This window comes from Hoplias malabaricus, chromosome 4 (genome assembly GCF_029633855.1).
Source record: "Hoplias malabaricus isolate fHopMal1 chromosome 4, fHopMal1.hap1, whole genome shotgun sequence".
NCBI classification, from domain to species: Eukaryota; Metazoa; Chordata; class Actinopteri; order Characiformes; family Erythrinidae; genus Hoplias; species Hoplias malabaricus.
Genome location: NC_089803.1, coordinates 19,367,925 through 19,393,531, shown reverse-complemented (window position 1 = coordinate 19,393,531; position 25,607 = coordinate 19,367,925). Strand labels below are relative to the sequence as shown.

At 42.5% G+C, this 25,607-nt stretch overlaps 1 protein-coding gene across 3 annotated transcripts in view; it reads right to left on the bottom strand.

The window, feature by feature from the left end:
- Positions 1–25,607, bottom strand: part of gfra3 (GDNF family receptor alpha 3) — a 65,122-nt gene that overhangs the window by 14,798 nt on the left and 24,717 nt on the right. For all 3 annotated transcript variants that reach the window (XM_066666915.1, XM_066666914.1, XM_066666913.1), the window contains 4 exons: positions 8,929–9,213; positions 3,656–3,748; positions 1,447–1,795; positions 205–314 (listed from right to left, as the gene is read on the bottom strand). In XM_066666915.1, coding sequence (XP_066523012.1) covers positions 205–314; positions 1,447–1,795; positions 3,656–3,748; positions 8,929–9,145 — 769 coding nt within the window. In that variant the 5' untranslated portion in view covers positions 9,146–9,213. The remainder of the gene's footprint in view (positions 1–204; positions 315–1,446; positions 1,796–3,655; positions 3,749–8,928; positions 9,214–25,607) is intronic.

Here is a 25,607-nt window from a genome sequence, read left to right as displayed (position 1 = left end):
TTTGAAGTGTGTTAAAATAAAGCTGCTATAACTGAAGTGCAGCAGAGCCTTTGATCAGTGTGTGAGAACAGGCCTGGACCCCAGGCTGCAGTCATCAGGTGGTCCATCACACAGGTTTTTTCTTTCTCATCACATCAGGCCTATTGTGTGTGTGTGTGTGTGTGTGTGTGTGTGTGTGTGTGTGTGTGTGTGTGTTTCTCTCACCGATCAGTCCAGCATAGGCCTTCAGGCACACTGCGCCGCTCTCACGCACACAGCCAGAGGCAGAGAGAGAAGACGGCTGACAATTCTGCAGGAAATCAGCCAGTCTCGACCTGAGAGAATGTGAAGGAGGAGGGGGAGAGAGAGAATGAGAGAGAGAGAGAGAGAGAAGGAATATGACAGAGATACATATGCAGCAGAAATGAGAAATGTGAACATGCCATCTTATAGCACCTACATAAGTTGTCTGACAGGTGTGTGTGTGTGTGTGTGTGTGTTTGTATCTGTCTTAATTAGCAGATTTGTCTGTGTGTGTGTGTGTGTGTGTGTCTGCAAAGGTGTTACTAGGATTTGAGTGCAATGTGAGGGCCTTGTACATGAAAATGATTTCAATACATTTTAAAAGCAATGTTTTTGCATTTTCCAGTGTTTCCAAAAGACCTTGCAGTGTCATGTTTAGAGAAATATGAGCCAGCTACCATTTCATTTCCAGCCAAAATGGCCATTAAGAACAAAGCTCATCATTTTTTTTCATTTTAGGAAGAAAAAACATGTAAACACATTGGGGAGAACATTTCAGGAGACTAGCTTTCAGTTTTCAAATTAGCCCAGTTAATGTGACACGTCTGTCCAATCAGAGGACAGCTGGTGTGATGGAGTGATGTGTCCACAATGCCACGTCTGACGCTTAGCAGAACGTGATTTCAATTGGATGACACAGAGAACCCTCACATGCAGTGTTCATGTCAGCTGCCGCACTGGAGCAGTGTAAAGGAAACCTCAGACAGGGTTCTCCTCCAAGCGTGTTGAGCCTCGGTGGTTTTGTGTCAGCAGGAGTTCTAAAAGAAGTGGTGGATGGCTTTACATGTGTTGCCTTTAAATCTTGTTAGCGATGACTGATTGCTGGAGTCTTAGCTCACACGTGGAAAGAAAATTGGGTGTTAAAAGAAAATGACTCATATCTAATGGCCATTTGGACTGGAAATGAAATTAATAAAAATGCATCCTCCTTGACTTACTGTATTCAAATTCCCATGTGGTGTATATGTGTGCGTCAGCTGCTGGTACTGGCAAACACCAATGTCCTACAAACAGCCCATTCCTAGAAGCCTGGAATCCTAGCTGGAGCAGGTACACTACACTGTACTAAAGAGTTTTTGGGCCAGACTCCTAACACTGCATTTGCCTCTCTGTAAAATGACTAAGATGTTAATTCTGCCAAATGCTGTGTAAGTTCTTGAGCACCTGCAAAGTTCATCTCGGAGGCAGTAGGTCTCCAGCTGGAGGCAGTTGGGCTGGTGGTCTTTCTCCTCGTAGGAGCAGGACGGTACAATGGTCTTCCTGCGTCTTTCTCCACACAGCGGGTCATTACAGGAGCAGAAGAGCAGGCTAAAGCTGTACTCCTCTGGAACTCGCTCCAGAAACCTTCGAAGAGATCGGTGACACTTCTGCCGGTTACACTTGTCCGAGCCAATCACACGTTTCGTACATGCCAGAACATACTCGGAGCGAAGAGCACCGCACTTCTCAAACAGACCACAGTCCTGCGCCGCCTTCAGGCACCGGTTCTGTCCATCCAGAGGGAAAGATGAGACTGTGGGAAGGAGAGAGGGAGGATGAGAGGGAAGGAGGAGATAAAGGTGTGAGGAGAGGTGTGAAAACGAGAGCGAAAGAGTCAGCAGGGCAACAGACACTGCGTCAGATATATCTCCAGCTCGGTGACACCAAACGCAGAGAACACCAACCGTGAAATATGACATATATCACCAGTCTTTGATTTTGGACAGTTATATGAGAATGAATGGAGATAAGATATAAACAGCAAGTGGAAAAACTGCTTCAATGTTATATTAAATGGATCATTTCATGGTAAACTACGATTTCCACATTTCCACATGTACTCTGTTGACAATGATTCTAAATGTCTCCCTGCACTGACGTTCAAGCTCATAGGGTTCATAAACAGATAAGGGCAGAGTTGTATGTTTTGACTTGGCAGTGAAGTCTAAAAATGTAAGTATATTTTCTTGTTGGTGGAACACTGTGTTGAGGATTTGATGGCACGATTGCTCTGATAATAGCAGTAAGGTCAGGTACGGCCGTGGAATGATTAGTTGTGGAATCCAAACACTCCAACTCTTCATGTACTGAATGAAGAAAAAACGGATCTACTGTTGGTGATATATCAAGCTGTAAGTGTAAAACAGGGCGACACGGTGGTGCAGTCACACTGCTCCAGGGACCTAGAGGTTGTGGTTTCTAGTCCCGCTCCAGGTGACTGTCTGTGAGGAGTTGGTGTGTTCTCCGTATCCGCGTGGGTTTCCTCCGGGTGACTGTCTGTGAGGAGTGTGGTGTGTTCTCCCTGTGTCTGCGTGGGTTTCCTCCGGGTGACTGTCTGTGAGGAGTGTGGTGTGTTCTCCCTGTGTCTGCGTGGGTTTCCTCCGAGTGACTGTCTGTGAGGAGTGTGGTGTGTTCTCCCTGTGTCTGCGTGGGTTTCCTCCGGGTGACTGTCTGTGAGGAGTGTGGGGTGTTCTCCCTGTGTCTGCGTGGGTTTCCTCCGGGTGACTGTCTGTGAGGAGTGTGGTGTGTTCTCCCTGTGTCTGCGTGGGTTTCCTCCGGGTGACTGTCTGTGTGGAGTGTGGTGTGTTCTCTCTGTGTCTGCGTGGGTTTCCTCCGGGTGACTGTCTGTGTGGAGTGTGGTGTGTTCTCCCTGTGTCTGCGTGGGTTTCCTCCGGGTGACTGTCTGTGAGGAGTGTGGTGTGTTCTCCCTGTGTCTGCCTGGGTTTCCTCCGGGTGACTTTCTGTGTGGTGTGTTCTCCCTGTGTCTGTGTGGGTTTCCTCCGGGTGACTGTCTGTGAGGAGTGTGGTGTGTTCTCCCTGTGTCTGTGTGGGTTTCCTCCGGGTGACTGTCTGTGAGGAGTGTGGTGTGTTCTCCCTGTGTCTGCATGGGTTTCCTCCCACAGTACAAAAACACATTGGTAGGTGGACTGGTTACTCAAAGGTGTCCCTAGGTGTGAGTGTGTACGTGAATGTGTGAGTGGGTGTCGCCCTGTGAAGGACTGGCGCCCCCTCCAGGGTGTGTTTCCACTTTGTGTCCAATGATTCCAGGTAGGCTCTGGACCCACCGCGACCCTGAACTGAATAAGCGCTTACAGGCAATGAATGAATGAATACGTAAAACAGAAAACTGGTGCAATTTAAAGCAGAAGACATTACTGAATATTGCAGGTGTTTACATATTTGTGGATATATTAAAGACAGATTAAAATGTGGGTGGCTGATGCTGGATATAGGGAGGGAGGGTTGTGGGGTTTTTTGTTTGTAAATAAAACCACAGAACTATATAATAATAATAATAATAATAATAATAATAATAATAATAATAATATCCTTAAAAAACATGTCCTGTCATACAGACCCCTACAGATATAAAGCTAAACAAAAAGAGAAATACCTGCTACAATTGAGGCTAGTTTGGTTGTTTCTGAGTTTCTCACAAGCTCCAGTTCAATGTCCTCATAAGGGGAAGTTTCAATGTCATCATACCCTGGAAAACACACACACACACACACACACACACACAGAGAAACACACACAAAAGCACACATCATCTTATCAATCCAGATACGCACTCAGAGCTTTCTATCTTAGCCAAACAAGCAGAATATTCCAGACTAATTAAGCCTGCAGAACTGCACCATTACCTTATCATTACCGCTAATTAAGAGAGTCGCTCTGTTTAATCAAATTACAGGGATTATATGATGGCTCCATGATTGTGCTTCATACATAATAAGTAATATGGCACAGTTCGCACCCAGATTTTAATGAGGGGAGCATGCAGTTGTGTGTGGGACTGAGTTTATTTGGTTGGTTGTAGGTCAGAGTGTACACTTCAGTGCTTCACTCGACTGAAAAAAGATACACACAAATGTACGGCACTCTGAGCACTCCAATGCCCCACACACAGGGCTTTTTCTGACCATGGGGTCAACTCAGTTTTATTATTTTGGATGCAGGAATGAGGAAAAAAAAGTCAATATTGCTGATTAGGGAGAAAAATTAAATAAATTCCAAGGTACTGCTGCAGGAGCGTGGTCCCCAGGTGAGCCCCATATTTTCCTCATGTGTTGGCCATGCGCAGGCTGAGAGTTAAAGTGGTGGGCGCTGTCAGAGCTACAAATCTGCTCTGACCACTGGAAAAAAAGAGAGACACTGGAGAAATGTTCTTTATTCCATCATACGTAGAGGAGAGCTTGAGAGGTAATAGTTAATAGTGGGTTAATATAAAAGCCACGCTTGTTGGTAGCAGTGTTTCTGATTGTGGGTAGCCCTAGCTAATGTGGTGGAAACGGCAAAGACTAATGCTTGGGGAGAAATTGAGGCAAAAACGTGGGTCAGCTATGTCAGCCGTTACAACACATTATATAAACCTGTTAAGTAATTCCCAACAACCCTGCAGCACCTAGTGGGACGCCACAACTCTGCCGTCAGAACGACAGCATTTACAAGAGCAACATAAGAACATACCCAGGTTTAGTCTAAATTTATCATTGACTTTTCTTGGATCACAAGAAAGAGAAGCTGCAAACAACGTCTAAGACTGAACTGAGAAAAGTGAAGTGAGAAAAGTGTGAAAAGCGTCCTGCAGAACGAGCTGTAGCTGTAATAAAGGCAAGGGATTTTCATTTTTCAATTAAGCACACCCAGATCAGCCATAACACTGAAATTACTTCCTTGTATCTACATTCCTTGTCCATTTTATCTGCTCCACGAACCATACAATGAAATTACAAAGCGCAGTCCATCTCTTTGCTCTGCATACTTTGTTAGCTCCCTCTTACGCTGTTCTTCAATGCTCAGGACCCCCCCTGAGAGCAGGTATGATTTGGGAGGTGAGTCATACTCAGCGCTGCAGTGACACTGAGGTGGTGGTGGTGGTGTGTAAGTGTGTGTTGCGCTGGTACGAATGGATCAGACACAGGAGTGCTACTAGAGTTCTTAAGAGCCCACACACCTACCTCGTTGGTCCACCTTGTAGATGTAAAGTCAGAGAGAGTAGCTCATCTGTTTGTGTTGGTCGTCTTTTAGGGCACTGCAGAGCAATAGATGGATTACAGTCTGTAATTGTAGAACTACAAAGTGCACCAGAGGAGTTGATAAAATGGACATTGAGTGCAGAAACTATGAGGTCATTTTAATGTGAACGGCGTGTGTTCTTTGCTCTATTCTGACCCTGAGAAATGAATAACGAGATTCGTTGTTTTAAGTAATAATGAAATGAACGAAAGCACGATGCTATTCATAAATAAATTAATAATACTTTGACTGAGTAAACGGGTTTCCTTTATTGTTTGCAAAGAAGGTCATGATGTCTTCATTTCAGATGGTATCATGAAATATGACACAAACAATTGTAGGGCCTCTAGAGGCTTGCAATTGCTTACAACGCTCCCTGCTCTCCCTTTCTAACACACACAGACCAAAAATGCCTCACATACTCTCTCACACCCACTGAATGCACTGCATCCTATTTTTTCCCTTATCTTCATCTTGCATGCAGAAAAACACAATGTAAATAAATGGAGCGGCATTTCGGCGCAGTGAATATAACACCGCAATTACAGGGCAATGTGTGCGAGTGTGTCTGTGTGTGCTAAGGCCCAGATACCATTTCCAATTTGAATCACAGGCCTTTAGACTTGACATTTCTATACGATACCGGTTGAAAATCTCTCTCTTTGTCTCTCTCCTGTGAAAACCTGTACGATCTCTCAGTCCGCACACATCTCAGCACTCACGGCCACTGAATGGAGTCAACATATCATTTTTGTCACATATAAACTATAACGGACATTCACACGGAGAAACGATGAGAACATATAGATTTCCAAACGCCAACCCGTTTTCTGTCACACGCAGTTAAAGGATTTCATGCAGAAGAAACATTCGTCTCATAAGTGTATATATTATCACTGTCATATCAATGGCTTCTGACAGCATTTCTCCATATATATATATATTTTTTTACATCTGTAAATAGCAGCTGCACTTTACAATGTGTGAACAGAAATAGTCAGAAATAAAGCCTTCCATAACACCTCAGTATTAGTGGACGTTATAATTATAATACCCCATATTGTGCTCTGTAAAACCTGTAACATGTAATTAACTGGCTGCTTGTTAAAACTTTAAGGGGGACATGTTACACCTCTTTTCTCAAAGTTTACACCCTTCTCTAAGGGGCCTTAATGAAATGTCTATATCATATGCTATGGTCAAACACCGGAGTTTTCTCCCCTCTATTTAAACAGCCCTGTTCACAGTGACTGATTTAACTGCTTGTTCCATTAAATTAGAATGAGCCTCTGTTTACCAAAGTCCACAAGCCCAGCAAGGACTATGTCCCCTTTAATTTGCAAGAACTAGAGGGAATTAATCACTTTTATAACATGAAGATATTCAATTATTCATTTCCTAAGACGACAATATATACACACATGTGCTCATCCATCATATCTCCTTTGTCCCCTATGCTATAAGAACAGCCTCTAGTTTTCTGAGAAGGCTTTACACTAGGGACTCTAACTGTGTGGCTCCGCAGGGTGTTAATGCACCTAACACTGCATTTTTCTTCATTTTGTTAAACACGTGCATTTTTTTGCCAATAGTTCATGTTTTAGACAGAAACACTGTACCTGTGGAATGCACAAGAGGGGTGTGACATTTAAAATCCCGCAGCGCAATGTTACTTCTGCACTTGCACTGTGTCCACCAGAGTATTTAATGGCATTCAGCAAAGAGATGATGATTGAGGTCAGATACTGTTGTTTAAGGATTTGTTTTGAATTCCGAGAACACAGTTCCACTGCTGCAGAGCTTCAAAACCCACTAGCCTCTTCTTGGCATTGAGTAGGGTGAGCCTCATACAGCTAGTCCAAAGTGCCCTATTTCATATGAAGCATTTTTAAGCTGATGTTGTTGTTTTTTTCTTGTTTTAAAGAAGTACTGATTGGAATAAAAAAGAAAAACAATCCCATTGTAGCCATGAAGCTAACTGATAGGTTTGGGGGCGTATTGATGTGTTAGTTAGAATCTAGTTACGGGTTTGATGAAGCTTAATAAGGCCACATTTGTGCCCTCCAAAAATGCTAAGCAGAAGATTAAGATGTATAATACACAAGCTGAGGTCCGCAAGAAACTGCTTAATTTACTCTAGTTCCTGCTTAATGAAGTAGTGATGAGCAGCCAGTTCATTAGCATCTGCAGATTCGATAAGGCTTAATAAGAGCAGTACTAGGACCTTATAGTGTCCCCTTATACTGCAGTGTTTCCAGGTCCTATTCATGGACATACTTAAAGGTCACAGTTTCATAGGAGTTTGTTTTGAAAGTGACTATCTACGCAGTCATAAGTTTGGACACGCCTGATACAATGTAGGTTTTGTGAAATTAAAGATATATGTGGCTCCAGAGCTTGTGGAATACTAGACCCTTATTTCTAAACAAACCTAAATTTAACACTTCTGTGAAAAAAGCTTTACTCGGAAACGCTCCCTTGCTTAGTGTGTAATTTTCAGCAGCCAACAAGTTGTGAATATAAATGTATCTTTTTCAAGGCTGTTAGAAAACCATTTCAGGTGGCTCCTTGTGAAGCTGCTTGAGAGAATGCCAAGAGTGTGCAAAGCTGCAACAAAGCAAAGAAGAATATGGGATTGTTTCGATTTAACACTATTTGGTCAGTGCACAATTTCATTTCCTCTGTATTTCTAATTTATTTATTTGTTGTTGCTAGGATTTTTACCCAGTTCTTCTCTCTCCGTTTTAGTCACTTCCTATTCCAGAGTTTCCACTACCTAGATCTTCTCTGCTATCACACACTATTATCAAGCATGAAGTGTGAACGTGCTTCCTCAGGAATCACAGAAAGCCAACCTGCGACTTTTTGGAGTGCCACTGGATATAACCGAACAGCTCAACATGCTTGGAGGAGGACACTAACAGCCAGTTCTGTAATATCAGCAAACAGATCTTGGCTTGTGCTGCGCTGGTTAATGAAGAGAGGGTGCACCAGTGAAACCACTCATCATTTCTGCAATTTCATAGTTTGATGGCTTCATAATTATCCTAAATGTGGAATTAAGTGAATATTATTCTTAAGCTGCAGTCACACTGAGCTTGTGTCCACAAATTTTTGCATGCAAAATTCCATTCATTTGTGTCACTGACCAATAGCACTGCTGCTCCGCTTGTGTGAACTCTGATGCCTTATAATTTGGTCTCTGCTCTGTCTGAGCCAACATGGAGGCAGCGCTGACTGTTGCAGTTTCAGAACTGGAGATAATATACAACTCGTTCACGCAGACTGAAAAATACAACACAAGTGAGTCATCATTGAGAACTCTGCTGCTGCTGGAATACCAGGACTCTTTAGGTATGAAACTGCTGAACCAAAATGGAGGACTGTTTACAGCTCTGATTTCTGGCCCCACTCACAGCCACGCCCAATTTGTGAGGCGAAGCTAAATATCAAAAACCCAGTGTGACAGGGGCTTTTACCATCCAGAGTGAGCGTCACACCCAAAACTCTCTATACGGTCTTAGGAGAATGTCACTTTAAAGCACATCAAATTTCTCTTCCTGATAAAACTATTCACAGTGTACCCCGCAGGTGACATCTTCAAACCTGTACCAAAACTAACAAAAGATTTGTGTTACACTCACTGACCCTGTGGGAACCGGACAGTCCAGTAGACTCTGAGGCAGGTGGGCTCTCTGCGTGATCCACGCTGGCATTTACACTCCTGCAGGTTGTGGTAGTGCAGCAGGGCATTCTGTGCGTCGATGCAGGCCTGTCGAGTGTCAGGCGCCAGCGGGGCCACTGCCTCCTCGTCCACACAGTAATCCAGCTGCCGGTACAGCTTCTCACACTCCGGCTTGGACATACATTCATGCACGGCATCCACACAGTCCAGAGTCCCCGGAAACAGAGGCACCACAGAGGACAATGAACCTGGAGGAGAGGTGAAGGGAATAGAGGTCATTTATAAAAACACATTTTTATCATTTTTCACGTCCAACTGTACAATTTGACGCCTTTAGGACCCCCCCCCCCCCCCCCCACCTAATTACATAATTAGGAGAATGATGAAGAGTATATTTTTGGGAAATAAGAAGCCATCATTTCAAATGCCTGCTGTAACGTTGACATACACAAAGTAGCTGCGTGTGCTAACGTAGACCTACATAAATCAGCAATCTGGGCTAAGGTATCTGTACACAAAGCACCTCCCTGCCCTAGCCTAGACTTACACAAAGCAGCTCTCTGTGCTAATTGTAGACCTACACAAAGCAGCTGCCTGCTCTAATGTTGATCTACATAAAGTGACCTGTGCTAATGTAGAATTGCACAAAGCAACTGCCTGTGCTGAGATAGACCTACACAAAGCAGTGCTAATGTAGACTTACACAAAGCAGCAGCCTGCGCTATCTGGGTTATCTGTAACCCTTTTCCAGTTCAGGGTTGTGGTGTGTCCGGAGCCTACCTGGAATCATTGGTTGCAAGGCGGGAATACACCCTGTAGGGGGCGCCAGTCCTTCACAGGGCAACACACACACTCACGCCTACGGACACTTTTGAGTCGCCAATGCACCTACCAGCGTGTGCACCCGGAGGAAACCCACACGGACACAGGGAGAACACACCACACTCCTCACAGACAGTCACCCGGAGGATACCCATGCAGACACAGGGAGAACACACCACACTCCTCACAGACAGTCACCCAGCGGAAACCCACACAGACACAGGGAGAACACACCACACTCCTCACAGACAGTGACCCCGGAGCGGGACTCAAACCCACATTCTGCAAAGTTGGCAATCTGAAAGTTGATTTACTCCTCTGCAAAAATGCATGTAGACATATCTGCACTGAGACAGGGGGAAGTGGTTAAAGGTTAGGTTTAGCTTGCAGAGAATTGTACTAGACACTCAGTTCATCTCCAAAATCTCCATCATGTATTATGGAAATCAGCAGACCTGCCCAAAAAATGCTTTATGATAAAAATAAAAAGGAGCATTTTCAGGAATGGTTTGCAAAATAGCTGCTACATTAAAATAATTTACATATCCATCTTCAGCACATAACAAAAACAATCAGAGATTGGGCAAATATAACTTTTCTCTTTGTTATTTGAACATTCAAGATTGGACACTGGCCCCTAGGGTACACATTCATGTGAATTACAAGCAAACCTCCGGCACTGGTACAGATTCAGATATCTTCAGGTCATGTTGGATGACTAGTTTTGGATCACAAAATCCATTCCAACTCATCCCAGAGCTATTGAATGGTGGTCAATCCTCCAGAGAACACATTTCCACTGCTTCACGATCCATTGCTTGAGGGCTTTATGGCCCTTGCGCTCGTGCCGCTGCTACGGATTTCGCCAGATTTCATTGTCAGTAGTGAACTGAAAGTGGGTGAATTCACTAATGAACAGGGCTGTCTGCAATTTTATTGCATATTTAAAGAGAAGTTGTTTTGTATAATCCATAAGTATGCAATGCTGCATGATTCAAGCTGCGATAAAACTGCAGGATGTGAGAGCAAGTGTGGGCACCACTGATGTAAAATGCACATCTTAAGTGAGCTGATTTACTGCTTGTTTGAGAGGTATAGAAAAATCTCTGTAATCTTTAGTAACAAAATATATAACTCCTATGACAAAAAATATCATAGACAGCTGTATTTATGTGAGACCTGTGCTCAGTTAGTGTTTGTGTGGGGAGCTCAGAGAGTGATTACTCCTTCAGAAGGTCATTGAGATTGAGATAAGGATTTGCTTGTACCAGATCCAAACTATCCCTGCAGATGCAGAGGGGAGGCCAAGGGTGGTTAATATGTGTTCTTGGGTGGCTTTATGGAAATAATTTAGGAAATCTTCAAAGCCTCGAGTCTGGATGAGAGTAGCTATTACATACGTAATTAGGATGTGCATGGAGGACACTTTAGGTGATGAAATAATGACAGAAAATAAAAGATTTGGGGGCTGTTTCTTAATACGTGTTCTTGCTTGACGTCATGTTCCACTGCTGAACTTATGTTGCAGTAACTCAAGAACACAACAGTCAAGAATGGTTAATGGGGATGTCTAAGACTGTGGGAAAATGATGTTTTCTGTGATTTACATTCAGAAATTCCACGTTTGAGGGGAAAAAACAACAACTGTTTTTATTAAATGTTTGAATTACCACAGAAACTCATTTACAACTCGAGTTGTTTAATTCTGTAAAAACTGCTTTTCAAATTTGGAGTTCTCCCCATTGTCTAAAAACCTCCAGATGCCACTTCTCTGCTATGGGCATAGATAGAGAAAATATTGTTGTTTTGTTTTATTTTCTTTGTTTTTCATTAAAATCATGAAAGTTGCCTTTAAAGTAACTGGATGTATTTCTCACTCCACCCAAAATTAAGAGGAGTAAGTTCTTCTAGAGAATACAAGTCCATTCATTGTGTTGTTGGTATTGAGAAAAAGACAGTGACTACATGTTACTGCCTTAAACGTAACTGTATAAGAAGTTCACTCCACAATTTTATAATGTACTCAAATGGTGATATATAATACCTTTTTTTTCTCAAGGTAACACAGATCCCTGTGTGAAATGGCTGACATGCTTTGGTCAAAATAACGTAGCTGTTGTCAGAGATTTAGCAGGCCTGGGACTCCCGGGGAGCTCCCAGCATGCACCGCAGCTCCCCCTATTTACTGGGTTTATGTTGTGTTAAGGGGTTGTTCATGGCAAGGGGGGGGGGGCTTTTATTTGTTTTGGGGTGTTTGTGTCTGGAGGGTGATGAGACTTTTGTGGCAGTGGATAAGGCTCTGTTGATCACCGAGACATACTGCTTGTTCCCTTGTTTTCTTTCTGCATTTGTGTCCTTTTGAGGGCATATATAAAGGTTGCTTGTTTGCAGTATGGCTGGTGTCTTAATACCCATCTTCCAAGGCCATGATAATGCAACAAACATCAAACACCGCAGCATCATTCTGCCCCTGTCTAAACAGCACTGTTCAGAATGACCGGCTTCAGCGCTTATTGTTTTAAACGTGAACAAGCCACAGCTCAGTTTGGTACAAGAGACTGTGGTGAGGAGCGAGGAGCAGTAGTTCTTTGTTTTTATTAACAACAAACAATCCCCACAACGTACGTCAGTAGAGCCATCCACCATTAAATCACGTATATCATGTATGCAAAGTTTTCCAAAATAGTAACTTTATAGAACAAGAAAAACCGTATTAACTGTCAGTGGAAGTCAGTGTATATATATCTATATTGAGATATAAAATTACCCATGTCATATTAATATCAGTAGAAGTATTTACAGTCATTTCCTTTTAGCCTGATCTTTCCCAGACAAAGACGTGGTGACTTTAATGACATCCACAGTCCCCTGAAGAGAAGAGGGGGGGGGGGTGAGAGGGATGAGGAAATGGGAGGTAGGAATGGAATGGACTGGACATGGAGCTGGGGGGTGGTGTCTGCACACATTTGGGGTTTATGGGTCAAAATCCACAGGGTCAAAAGTTAAGGTAAGTAAATCAAACGAACAGTAACAAGGCAGTGACAGACACTTTCGGTGGCAGCTGTTTAAAACTGTGAGAGAGGCACGTATGGTCGGTGTCGTTGTTTGAAATAACGATGGGAAAATATTCTGAACGCAGAAAGAAAAAAAACATCAATCTTCAGAAGTCCATTTCAGACACAGTCCTTGACGGCGCAGCTTTAAAAACCCAGAGGTCACAGCTGGGCCCTGGCTGCAGCTGTCAGTGCTACGTTGCCTCTGTTTTTTATTAACTTTCATAAACTTATAAAATAGAAAGAAAAAAACTGAAAAATAACTTTACGACCCCAGTGTGAACCCTGTTCCTGCATGAGTATAATAACTGCCTTCCTCCCTCCTTCTCTCTCTCTCTCCATCCTCATTCTCTCCCTTTCACACAATCACTTCCTCTCTTCATCTTCCATTTTTCTCTTTTACTCATCTTTAACTCTTTAATTTCTCTCTCTCCATCCACCTTCTCTCTAACAATATTTCTCTTTCACTCTCTCCATCCCCATCTCTTTCTCTCTCTCTCTCTAAATCATGCTCTGTCACTTAATTTCTGTCTCCATCTATCTCCTTTATTCAATCTCTCTATCTCTTTTTCACTCTCACACCCCTCCCTCCCCCTTCTCTCTCTCTCTTTTTCTCTCGCCCTCAGGAGCAGCAGGGTGTCCTAATTGCCGCTAGGCCTCATTTTAAAGATTGTGTTGATTGAGGGCTGGTGGCTGCAGGCTGCAGACTAAACTACTGCCTGGGCTTAAGGGAGAAAAAAAAGAAGGAAAAAAAAAAAAAGAAAACCCACAGCAGCGTCCAGCTCAGTCTCAGGGTCTGGCAGGAGGAGAAACAGACTGTCGCAGCCAAAGCAAAATGACCAGACAAATGGAATTAGGCTATTCACTGGCATTTATTTAGCCAGCACTGCAATCACTCGTTCGGATTCTCCACACTGGATGTTGTACAACAGCAAAGTGGCAAATTACACATTTCCACAAAGGGGTTTTTAAAAAGGGAAGCTTTGACTAAAAACCTCATTTACACAACATTTCCCCATATTCCAAATGCAGCCATTCAGCTAATGTCTGAAGCTCGGCACTGGAGCAGTGAGGCTAATGTACTAACAAGTAATGAATAATTGAACCACACCAGTTACAACATACTGTCATTTATAAAACTAGACAAAAACTCATGCTTTAAGGTCACTCCATTGCCACTACTGTTTTTAGCTATGAGATGTCATTTGTACAGACAAGAGTTTGAATTACATGAGCATCATGAGATTAAACATGGTCTATGATAGGGTGACCAGACGTCCTCTTTTACCCGGACTTTTTAGACTTAAAAAATGTCCGGGCGGAATTTCACAAACGTCCGGGATTTTGTTTTTCTAGAGCTTACATAGAACTTCGAGAAGCGTTTCGTTCACAAACTAGTCCCGCCCTCCCCTACTCCGATTGGTTCGCTTGAGTGAGAAGGGGGCGTGGTGAAGTAGCCTAAAATCTTCTGATTGGACGGTCTGACTGTAGAGCTACCGTTATTGGTCGATATCCTTCTCTGTAAACATTTAATTGGTCAGTCTGCACGTCAGTAGTCCTTGTTTACGTCAGGCAAAGCTCATGTACCCACCCTCATCTCGAGCAGCTATGCCGACACGTAAATGTAAGTTCTCGGATGAAGTAAAAAAAGAAATTCCCATGTGTAGCAAATAAAGGTGTAAAAGCACACGTAGGTTCATCTAAGCATACAACGAGGCGAGAGCTCAATCCCCCCCCTCCCCCCAGAGACGTGTCCTCTTTTTCACCATCGCAGATCTGGTTACCCTAGTCTGTGATAATAACAAAAAAAATTATGAAGATCAGTGTTTACTTGAAAATAAAAAATAAAAAAAACACTTAAAATATAGAATACATCTGCACTGACTTCCACTTAAAGTGTAAAGTTATAGATTTGGAGACTAGGGGTTTTGTTCCAACAGTGATACATTTCTACACAGCTGGAAGAGTAAATGTTAACATCCCTTTCTAAAAACTTCTCAACAGTCAATATGGGGAAACAGAGCACAGACCTGAGAGCACCGTTCCTTCATGTATTCAGTTCTTAAGTCATATTTACTCAGTTCCTCACTTTCAGCGAGTCTCTCCTCAATCCCACACACTGACACCCGCCTCAGGATGGTGTGGGCAAACAAAAGCTTCCTCAATGACACACAAGGCCAACCCTTCCGCTTCATTTTTATCTGGCTGATGCAATGCCACGGAACAGCTTAACACTCCAGAGTTGTAAGGAAACTGCCCAGATCTGTCACATTAGCCTAGAGGCTGTTGCTAGCTAGAATGGAGAGACTCCATGAGCAGAGAGATGTGGGCAGAAAGGAGGGGGCCATTTTACACACCCAGGGAGCCAGGCCAGTTAGGCTTTCTAGGATGTCCAGCCTCAAATGGCATTCGTCACCAGGGGTTGAACTTGCAATCTCCTGATAAGAGACTCAATGCTTTAAACACTGCACCACTCACGAGCAGCCGGTGGTCTGGTCACTAATTCATCTGATACCAATATTAATAACAGATAATTTTATCTTTCTGTAAATAAAGCAAATTCACATTGGATTAAAGCAAAACAAATTATTTTTGTCATAGGTTGTCATAGGACAAGCATTTTCTTCAGTATTTGTACATTTTTTGTACTTTTTAATTTTAAACTTTAAGTTTTTTATAGTTTATAATTTTTGTTAGTTGTTCATTTATATTTTTATTAAACATTTACTGCTTGTTCCACATGAATGGCTTCTAGAGGGGCGCAAATTAGTGCAGCACCGGGTTTGTTTTGAAGAGTGAGGGAGAGAGAGAATGACTTATAGCGGCTCTGAGTGAGCGAGTGTTTGTAATAATTTATCGTGTTTCAGTATTAAATTCAGATGCTGAATGACTCTATATCTATTTTCATGTGTTTTATATTAAAAAGGGCTCCTGCACTGTGGTGGTTGAGAGTATCTTTCTGTTGTTTAACCTGCTGTGTGTGAGTTCACACCAATATGTGTGTGTACTGAGCGTCCCTCATATTTTAAATTAGTTTTTCACCACAGAGAAATTTAATCCCAGAAACTGTTCTCTGCAGAAACAATGAAAAACATCCACGTGGAAGACATAGCTGTGTATTTACAGGCGTCAGTGCATATACGCAAGCACCAAAAATGTGGCAATTTATCAGTTGTTATATCGACTAGAATTCCACCAGTAAAAAAATCTACATATCGACAAATAATATATCGGCTGCAGATATATCGTGCATTACTAGTGAAAACAAGTCAGTTTCAGATCACTTAAACTATGGCATGTGTGGGATAAGGTTAGCATGATGCTAACTGGTGGCTATATTCTTCAAGTACTTGTTAGCTAAATTAGCCTCACAGCCCCACAAGCTGTGAAAACACAAACACTGTAAACACCTTGACTGACTGAATACTTTAAGAGATAACATATAAACATGTAAATTAAGAGATTAAGAGATAACATAAAAAATTAATCTAATCTTATATATATATATATATATATATATATATATATATATATATATATATATATAACTTTGCCTGGAATAAACCTAGTTACAAAGTAATGGCCTATAAATGGCCTTTTTAGACTCAGGCAGCAATCGTGCTTTGATGTGATTACAGTCTGACAGCATGCTGGTCATTTTATAGCCCTTGTTTGCCAATAGTTGAGTGTAATGGAGTGGAGTAAGTAAGATGCATTGCTGAATGATTTGAAGAAAATGTCTAATCACGATTTATCTGTCCAACTATACAAATTAACACCAAGACCTTTTTTTTTGTATTGTTTAATGCCTGGAACACAAGCACATCATTGTCTTCTGGAATGAGCATTCAATGCAGTGTGTGTCATGGATGTGATGTCATAATGGTATTTGGATGGTTCAAAGATGCATATTATTTTATTAGTTTACATTTTACACCATTTTAAGAAGGTGTTTTTGATAATGCAGGGTGTATGTAAAACTACAGCTTTTGGAATTTGACTACAGTAGCAATCTTTTTTACCACCAAAAAGCAGCAAACAATATTTATGAAAGAGATTATTTATTGAGATTTTAATTTTTTTTCTATGAATATTCTTTTCTATATTCAAATAAGACAAAGTTCAGTTCAGAATATATGACACATCCAGGCCACTAGGTGTCGATATAAATGCTGTATCATATTGTTATATTAATCGCTGAACAAAATGACTGATTGGCTCTTTTAATTTGTGCTTTTGATGTATGTTAGCCCTAGGCAGAAAGCAATTTCTGTCCCACTGTGGTTTTTCTTGTAAAATGAACAATATACAGATGCACACTATACACACTTGACATGCAGTTGAGAGAGAAAGGGGTTAAAGCAGCTATTAGCCCACTGCTTTTCTGCATTTATCCACCGCCTATGGTACTGCTCTAAAGATAGTGTGGACGGAGAGCGAAAGATTAGAGGAGAGTCTGAAAAAAGAAAGCCGACAGAGGGTGGGGAAAAATGACTGAGAAGAGAATGAGGGATAGAAAGTAAGAAAAAAAGTGAGAGAGAGAGAGAGAGGGAATGAGGAGAGAAAATAAACGCAGAATGACAGACAGCAGAAGCTGCACACAAGGAAACGGTCTCAGTATGGAGGCCGATTGCAATCAGACACATGCTGGCCTAGGTATTATGGTGTGTGTGGAAGTGTGTGCAGGGGTCTGCCTGCTCAAATCACATTCAGTACACAAGAGTGATGCCTGCACACGCATACAAACACCCTGAGAAACATGCCTGAAGTCACAAACAGTGGCGGAGAATTTCTTTTTTTGGTGGGCCTAGTTACAGCTTGGGGTCCAGCTTAGAAGCATCATGTCCCTGAGAAATTACTATAGTGAGGATGACAATCACCAACAGGCCAAATACACTGTCAGAAAAAAACGTTACCTTTCAGGGTACAAATACCATGACTAGGGTGGTCCCCTCGAGGCTCTGTCTCCAGAGCCTCCATTTAGGGAACATTACAGTACCATATTTCACAGCACTTCTATTTTTAGCTAAGAATAGTGTCGAATAAGTTCCTTACCTCTGGGAAAGTCAGTGGATATTAACCTTTAATACACATTTAAGGATCACATCTGGACATTTGGGGATATGCTTATAATATACAGCATTTAAATAAATTTAAGTGCTCGTCTAAGACTTCAACCAATGAACGTTACATACCCAATGACAGCACACAAACGTGACAATTTTACTGGATTCAAGCAGATTAGTTGAAATTTAAACATATTTGAATGGTCTTTTTTTGTGTTTTGACCAGTTCTGCTGTCCCGAGTCTCAAGACCTGACCACAGCTGGATGAAATTAAAATGTAATATTTAACATTAGACTACATTACAATGATTGTTTTCTATCTGATATTTAGGCAAACTGTGTTCTTTTATTTTTAAATCTATTCCTTTGTGAGAATAAAAAGATACCTGGATAGTAATATTTAGTGACAATGTAATATTTCTAAGCCAACATATTATACTACTTTTCCCACACACTTCTGGGGTCTCAATAAAATGTCTGAGAATTGCATTGGACAAAATACAACAAGTATCAAAACTTTGACTGAACAGTTCTGTTCAGAAGGGCCAGGTTCAGTGCCTGTTCCTTTAACAGAGAACGAGCCACAGCTAAGCTCAGCGCAGGAGCCCAGGAGTGAGGAGTGGAAAGATATCAAAAGGACTTTTTATAGACCACAACAACTGACTGAGTGACCCTGTATCAGTTTGCGTGTTGCAGGTACCCACAGTGATTTTTTTCATAATATGTCCCCACCTTATGAAGCACCCTTAACCCAAAACACCACAAAAAATGTACATTTTAAACACAGGAGTGTCAATTGGTATGAAGCTGCCTAGCAGCTGACAGAAAGGCTAATAAACCAAAGTCCTACCACCCTTTACAGCACTAGGAGTAGATGTCTGGGGCAAATGGTGAGGGCTTCAGCATTGTTTCCTTTACCCTCAACTTTACTGCTTACTTAGCTTCCTATAGCTCAGCAATTAGCTCATGCAAGAAACTAGCATAGCTTAGCTAAGTTCTCTCAATCTGTAGAAACAGCTGAGTAGTGGAATACTGCACCTGAAATAAATCATGCTCTGTGTCTTAATACAGACTTGTTTTAAAAGTGTGACAGTACACAACCAACGATGAAATGGAGCTCTGAAAATGTTGCTATGGTGATAGCGTCCAGTGGACTTCACTGAAGATCTAGAGAGCTTTTTAGCAGCCTTTTTAAAATTAAGTTAGAAATAAAGGTTATGCAAGAACTCAGCACCTTTGACTTAGTTTTGCATATAAAAAGATTTTCATTGACCTCAGGGAATTTATTTTTCTTTTCAGCAGTCAGAGGTCCGGGGGTGTCTGACTTCCAAGTGAGAGGGTCAAGGACTCCAAGGCCCCTTGTAGCTATGCTCCTGGACACATACACAAACACAAAACCCAGCAGTGGCCATTATGAAGGACTGCACTGCAATGCAGGAAAGTAAAAAGGGAATGTTTGAGCAGACCTCTGTATGTGTGTCTGGGTGGTTGTATCGAGGAATTTAAACATGACTCTGTGGCTGCACTTATGGTCACCGAGAGCAAATTCGCAACAGCTGTCAATACAAACAGATCCTAACTGGTTAAATGATCGATAAGTCCAGTCTAAACTCCAATAGCAAGCCAGGGTAAACACTTTATCAATCAGAGAAACACAAACACCTCACCTTTTTTCACAAAGCTAACTGCTGGGCTTCCATTATTTCAGAGACCAAGCTAAAGATTTCACTGAACGATCACTTTTTAAAGCCATATTCGACTGGTTTGTCTGTGGTGAGCCATGTAAGATGGTGCTGAAAACTGTCATTTATATTTTGGAAATTGCGTAATTTATATATTGTTGCTCAGTTCCTAAATTGATTGAGAAATGATAACACCTTGATCATATCTTTCTGTACGCTGGTGTATTACTGAGTGAAACAACATAAGGGAGGGTCTCTGACAGCAGTGGGTGTTAAGGTAAAAATATTAACCTCAAAATACTTTATTTTATACAATATTTTGCCTTTCTGAGGCTGAGAGACAAAAGGCACTGCGCTAAATCCAGTTAAACAGGAACAGGGGTGTTCTTTGTAGTGAAATATGGAGTTGATTGGAGTTGTTTAAGTACAGATAATACCCCTGATCTCCTCAGAAGAGAACACCGTGACGTAATGTGACATTTTATAATAGTATTATTGCACTCTTTCTCTGAGGATGCAAACTGGCATCCAAAAGCTTCCATTACTTATTAGCTACACTCGCATCAGACGCACGACCTGACTTTTCGGCTGCATTTCGGATGAGGGGAAATTTGTAAATATTTTCACTGTATAATCCATTTCATTCAGGGACCAAACTGGCAGCCAGGGAGGTTCTCAGACCATAAAACAAATGGTCACCTTCAGCTCTCTGTTATAAAAGAAGAGAATTAGAGAATAAAACGTTATTTGAGAGGTGACGTCTGAGGTTGGTTTTTAAGGCAGAGATTCTAAAGGGTATTTTTTTTTTTTTTTTGCAAAATGTGGGTCAGAGCAGCGTCCTATTCACTGTTGGTGACACGTCCCATCAGAGCGTGGCGGCTGTATTAAAGCGAGCGGGCAGGATAGGCCCATTTGATTGACAGGGCGGAGAAAGCGCTGCACAATCCGAAAGATTCAGAGAGGAAGGTTCAGTGCCAGGCAAGAGGCTGACTCTCCACACACACAAACACAAACACTCTGTACACCCTGTACTGATTTACTGCACTTAGCTAACGCCATCCGTTTAATGATAATTAGCTTGCAACATTATGCTAAAATCAGTCCTGGGTGAGAGGGGAGGTTGGTTTACTGCCTTTAAATCTCTCTCTCATGCACTCTCTTTTTTCTTTCTAACACACACACACACTCGGATTCTGTCGCTTGGCTTGAGTCTTCCAGCCGAGGCGCAATCCCAACACCATCTGCCATTCCCATGTTTGCGTTCCAAATCCTCGTTATCAACAAAACACACACACGACCCTAAAGGCCCCCGAAACGTCCCTGCACTCCCCCATATGTCAAGATCAGATGATTGGCAATAACATCTACCTTTGTTAATGCGTCTGAGGGCCCCTGGCCCCCACCTCATAACACCATATATGTGTTTGTGAGGGCTTTCTTCTTCCTGTGGCCCCCGTTCTTTTCAGCCCTCTTTGATCCACTGAAAAAGCTGAGGTCATTAACTTGTCCATGGACATATCAATCCACGGACAATGGCTCATGGGCCTCATATTCGCGAACGCCAGCTTTGTAGAAGCAGCCAATTAGAGAAATGTAGCCACAAAGCAGCAAGCAGAGTACAAAGCTGCGTACCTCCGTGCAGAGAAGAGACACCCGAACCACTGCTTTGGATCTTCACACACGCTTTAAAGTAGCACTGACACCGACAAAAGGGCCACGGTGTTTAGTGAAAAGATTTCTGAAAGCAAATTGCCCAGCAAAGCAGATCAAAAACGGTTCGGGTCAACAGCTTCTCAACCGCTGAGCTACAACACTAGGCTGTATACTAGTTAAATAAATAGGCAAACGTGTTCAGTGTAGGAACTTTCAGGCTACAGGTCATGTAGTGTACCCTGAAAGCTACATCTTCAGTACCTGTAGTTAGAGAAGATCTCATTCCCATATTCCCATACAGTAACAAACAACATGGTCAAACGCTCCAACACCTGCTCATCCAGCGTTTGGTCTAAAATGGAGGGGACTGATATTAGTGTGTCCCCTTTTTCTGTTGTAACAGTCTCTACACTGCGAGGATCTGCTGGCATTCACCCAAAGGAACCTTAGTGAGATCCGGCACTGATGTTGGAACGTGCTTCATTGCTGTAGAGTATGCAGTTCCACCGCTCCACAGCCACATTCTGAGGGGTTTTACACCTCTTGTGCAAGGTAAGCTTATACGCTCTTTTATTCCCAGATGGGAGCGCCTTAAAGTACACTGTAATAAAAATAAATTAAATTAAATTAAATAATTGAGGTAAAATATTGCCAGCTCTGGCTGCCAGAACTACACTGTAAAATGTTTTTTACATTTTTTACTGTACATTTTAATTGTCTTTGTCCAAAGAAACATATGCATCTACAAAATAGCAACTTTACAGGAGAAGAAAAACATTCAATGGATTCTAGTTACCTTTGAGCATTCCTATTATTGCATTCATATGTGTGATTTTTTCACACTCTATTAAGGACCACTGCTGTGTTCAAATAATGACGTAAACTAAAAATCATCTAAAATGGAGATACGTTTTTCTTTGGACAGAGATGATATTCAGGAGCCATTTTGTTTACGTTACTGTCAAAATGTGGATATACTCTGTATAATATAGACATGGATTCCTAATTTTACTGTGTAAACACCACTTATTATCACCTAAAGAAACAGCTGTGCCAAATACTCTGAAAATACAGTAATGAACACAAGGACGTTATGCCAAATTTATACAGGCCTTAAAAGGGTGTAGTGCAGAAAGGAGTGAGGAAACAAGCAGTGTTTGGGCTTGGTGTGAGACAAGTTTGGGGGTGCCATACTCCAGCACACCAGCCAACACAACTCCCCTGAGCAACACACACCAGTACACAAAATAATGCTCCACAACACAACCCCAACACAAAACAAACACAAACAAAATAGAATAAAGCCTGGAAAACACAGGGAAGTGGGAGGCGCTAGGCATGCTGGGAGCTTCCCCATGTAATTAACAGTGACAAAATGTATTTTTCACAAAGATTCAGCTAAAATTACAGTACCGCCTTTGTTATGAATATTATTGAATGATACTGATATCTGTATTTACAGTATTTCACTGTTATAGAAATTGTATTCAAACATTTTAGAGTTTACGTTCTTGTAGTGTTTATCTTTGACAGATTTTCACTGTAAAATATACAGACAATTCCCTCGTTTTGGACGTAAGCCTTATATAGTGCAGTTTTGAGGTACACCCACTCCATAAATCCTGTCACAAGTGGATCTTAAGAACCGCATTGATCCTTGAAGGTACATTTATTTTGTACCTTTTATTTCTGACAGTGGAAAATATAGAAGAACACACTTGCAGCCCAGCGACTTTGAACTATTCTTACTTCACTTTCATCAAACAGTGTCCTGCAAGGAATAGACAAATCCTAATTGCCCACTAAAACAGATCAGGAATTGTTTAGGTGCTCTGTATTTTTAGCAAGAACATCTGGCATGGAGCTTCTGAGCACAGACAGGCTCGAACATACGCCTGTCTACAATAAGTACCATGAGATTTCTCCTCAGAAAGCCGTCAAGACTTAACATGTAATCAGACAGCTCTCTTCTATCAGCCTTCAGACCCAGAAACTGCAGTTTATATCTTATTACACACTTTGGTGAAGCAGGGGCCTAGAAGAAACGGTCACAATACACAGCACAGGCTCATTAAAGACGCCATGACATGTCCTGCTTCTGCATAACGTTCACTAAATGGCCAAAAGTTTGTAGACACATGTTCATCAGACCTTTTTTTTCCTCAGATGAAAAGATATTAATCACATTTTCTTTCTTCCTTTTGCTGCAGAAACAGCTTCTACGCTTCTGGGAAAGCAGTGGACTATTTGTAAGAAGATTTCTGTGAGGATCTGATTGCAATCGGCCACAGGAACTTTAATGAGGTCAGGTACGGGTCACAAACCCCACTCCAGATGCTCCCACCACTGTCAGAGAAGCTTTATACACCTCTTGCCAGTTGTTGGCAATGAGCATCTACTCCAGAGCAATTTCATGCTTTTCTATGGAGACTATACAAGCTGTGGGTGTGTCATCACTGGGAATGCACTAATTATAAGAGGGAGGGGCGTACAACTTTTGAGCATTTCACAAAGAGCTGACAGACGAAGAGAATACGATTGGTTTTGTTTACATAGTTACTACCTTCATTCATTCATTATCTGTAACCCTTATCCAGTTCAGGGTCGCGGTGGGTCCAGAGCCTACCTGGAATCATTGGGCGCAAGGCAGGAATACACCCTGGAGGGGGCACCAGTCCTTCACAGGGCAACACACACACTCATACACATTAACTCACACCTATGGACACTTTTGAGTCGCCAATCCACCCACCAACGTGTTTTTGGACTGTGGGAGGAAACCGGAGCACCCAGAGGAAACCCACGCAGACACAGGAAGAACACACCACACTCCTCACAGACAGTCACCCGGAGGAAACCCACGCAGACACAGGGAGAAAACACCACACTCCTCACAGACAGTCACCCGGAGGAAACCCACGCAGACACAGGGAGAACACACCACACTCCTCACAGACAGTCACCCGGAGGAAACCCACGCAGACACAGAGAGAACACACCACACTCCTCACAGACAGTCATCTGGAGGAAACCCACACAGACACAGAGAGAACACACCACACTCCTCACAGACAGTCACCCGGAGGAAACCCACGCAGACACAGGGAGAACACACCACACTCCTCACAGACAGTCACCCGGAGGAAACCCACGCAGACACAGGGAGAACACACCACACTCCTCACAGACAGTCACCCGGAGGAAACCCACGCAGACACAGGGAGAACACACCACACTCCTCACAGACAGTCACCCGGAGGAAACCCACGCAGACACAGGGAAAACACACCACACTCCTCACAGACAGTCACCCGGAGGAAACCCACGCAGACACAGGGAGAACACACCACACTCCTCACAGACAGTCACCCGGAGGAAACCCACGCAGACACAGGGAAAACACACCACACTCCTCACAGACAGTCACCCGGAGGAAACCCACGCAGACACAGGGAGAACACACCACACTCCTCACAGACAGTCACCTGGAGCGGGAATCGAACCCACAACCTCCAGGCCCCTGGAGCTGTGTGACTACGACACTACCTCCTTCAACACCGTGCCGTCATATTTACTACATATTATTTTTTATTTAATTACGCAGATATGTAGAAAAATAGATGGAAACATTTGGTAGCTTTTACACCAAATGAAAATATGTAATATTATGAATATATTAATAATACCTTTGTAGTTAAACATGTATTCATTTTAACTCTAAAATGTTTTTCACACTGAGGACAGAAGAGAGAAACCACTATGGAGTGTTAAGGGCGAGACATTAGCGAAGGGGTTACACTGCTAATTGCTTTTGGGTCGTGACTTAATGAAGAAGGACAAATGTGGGTCCTGAGGCAAAGTCCTGCTGAGAGGCGCTGGTTTAGCCGCTCTGTTTTTTTGGCAGGATCTCTGCCACAGCTGTCAACATCTGGTGCCTGGAGTCAGGCCTCGGGGTGTGAGTGAAGCGGCCTGACTGGCTGTCGCGTTCACACACACATACACACACACGCACACACACCTGTCTACGATAAGAACCATCAGTCTGAGATTTCTGAGAGCCATCAAGACTTAACATGCAAATCAGACAGAGCTCTCTCTTCCACGGCCCTCAGACCCAGCAGCTGTGCGTCGGAATTAAGCGGGAGTTACAGACTCCATATCCACGCTTTGATGTCCATCACTAGCTCCTCAGTCCTCTTAAGATGATGTTCGTCATCTGGTTCTGGTTCCTATGTTTGGACTCTCAGATTAACGCACATCTCTCCTCTCAAATCATCACCACACTTCCTGTTCAGTATTTTTTGGGATCATTTAAACACATTCACTGCTCTTTAAGTTGTGTGAAAGTTTAACAATAGCTTGACCA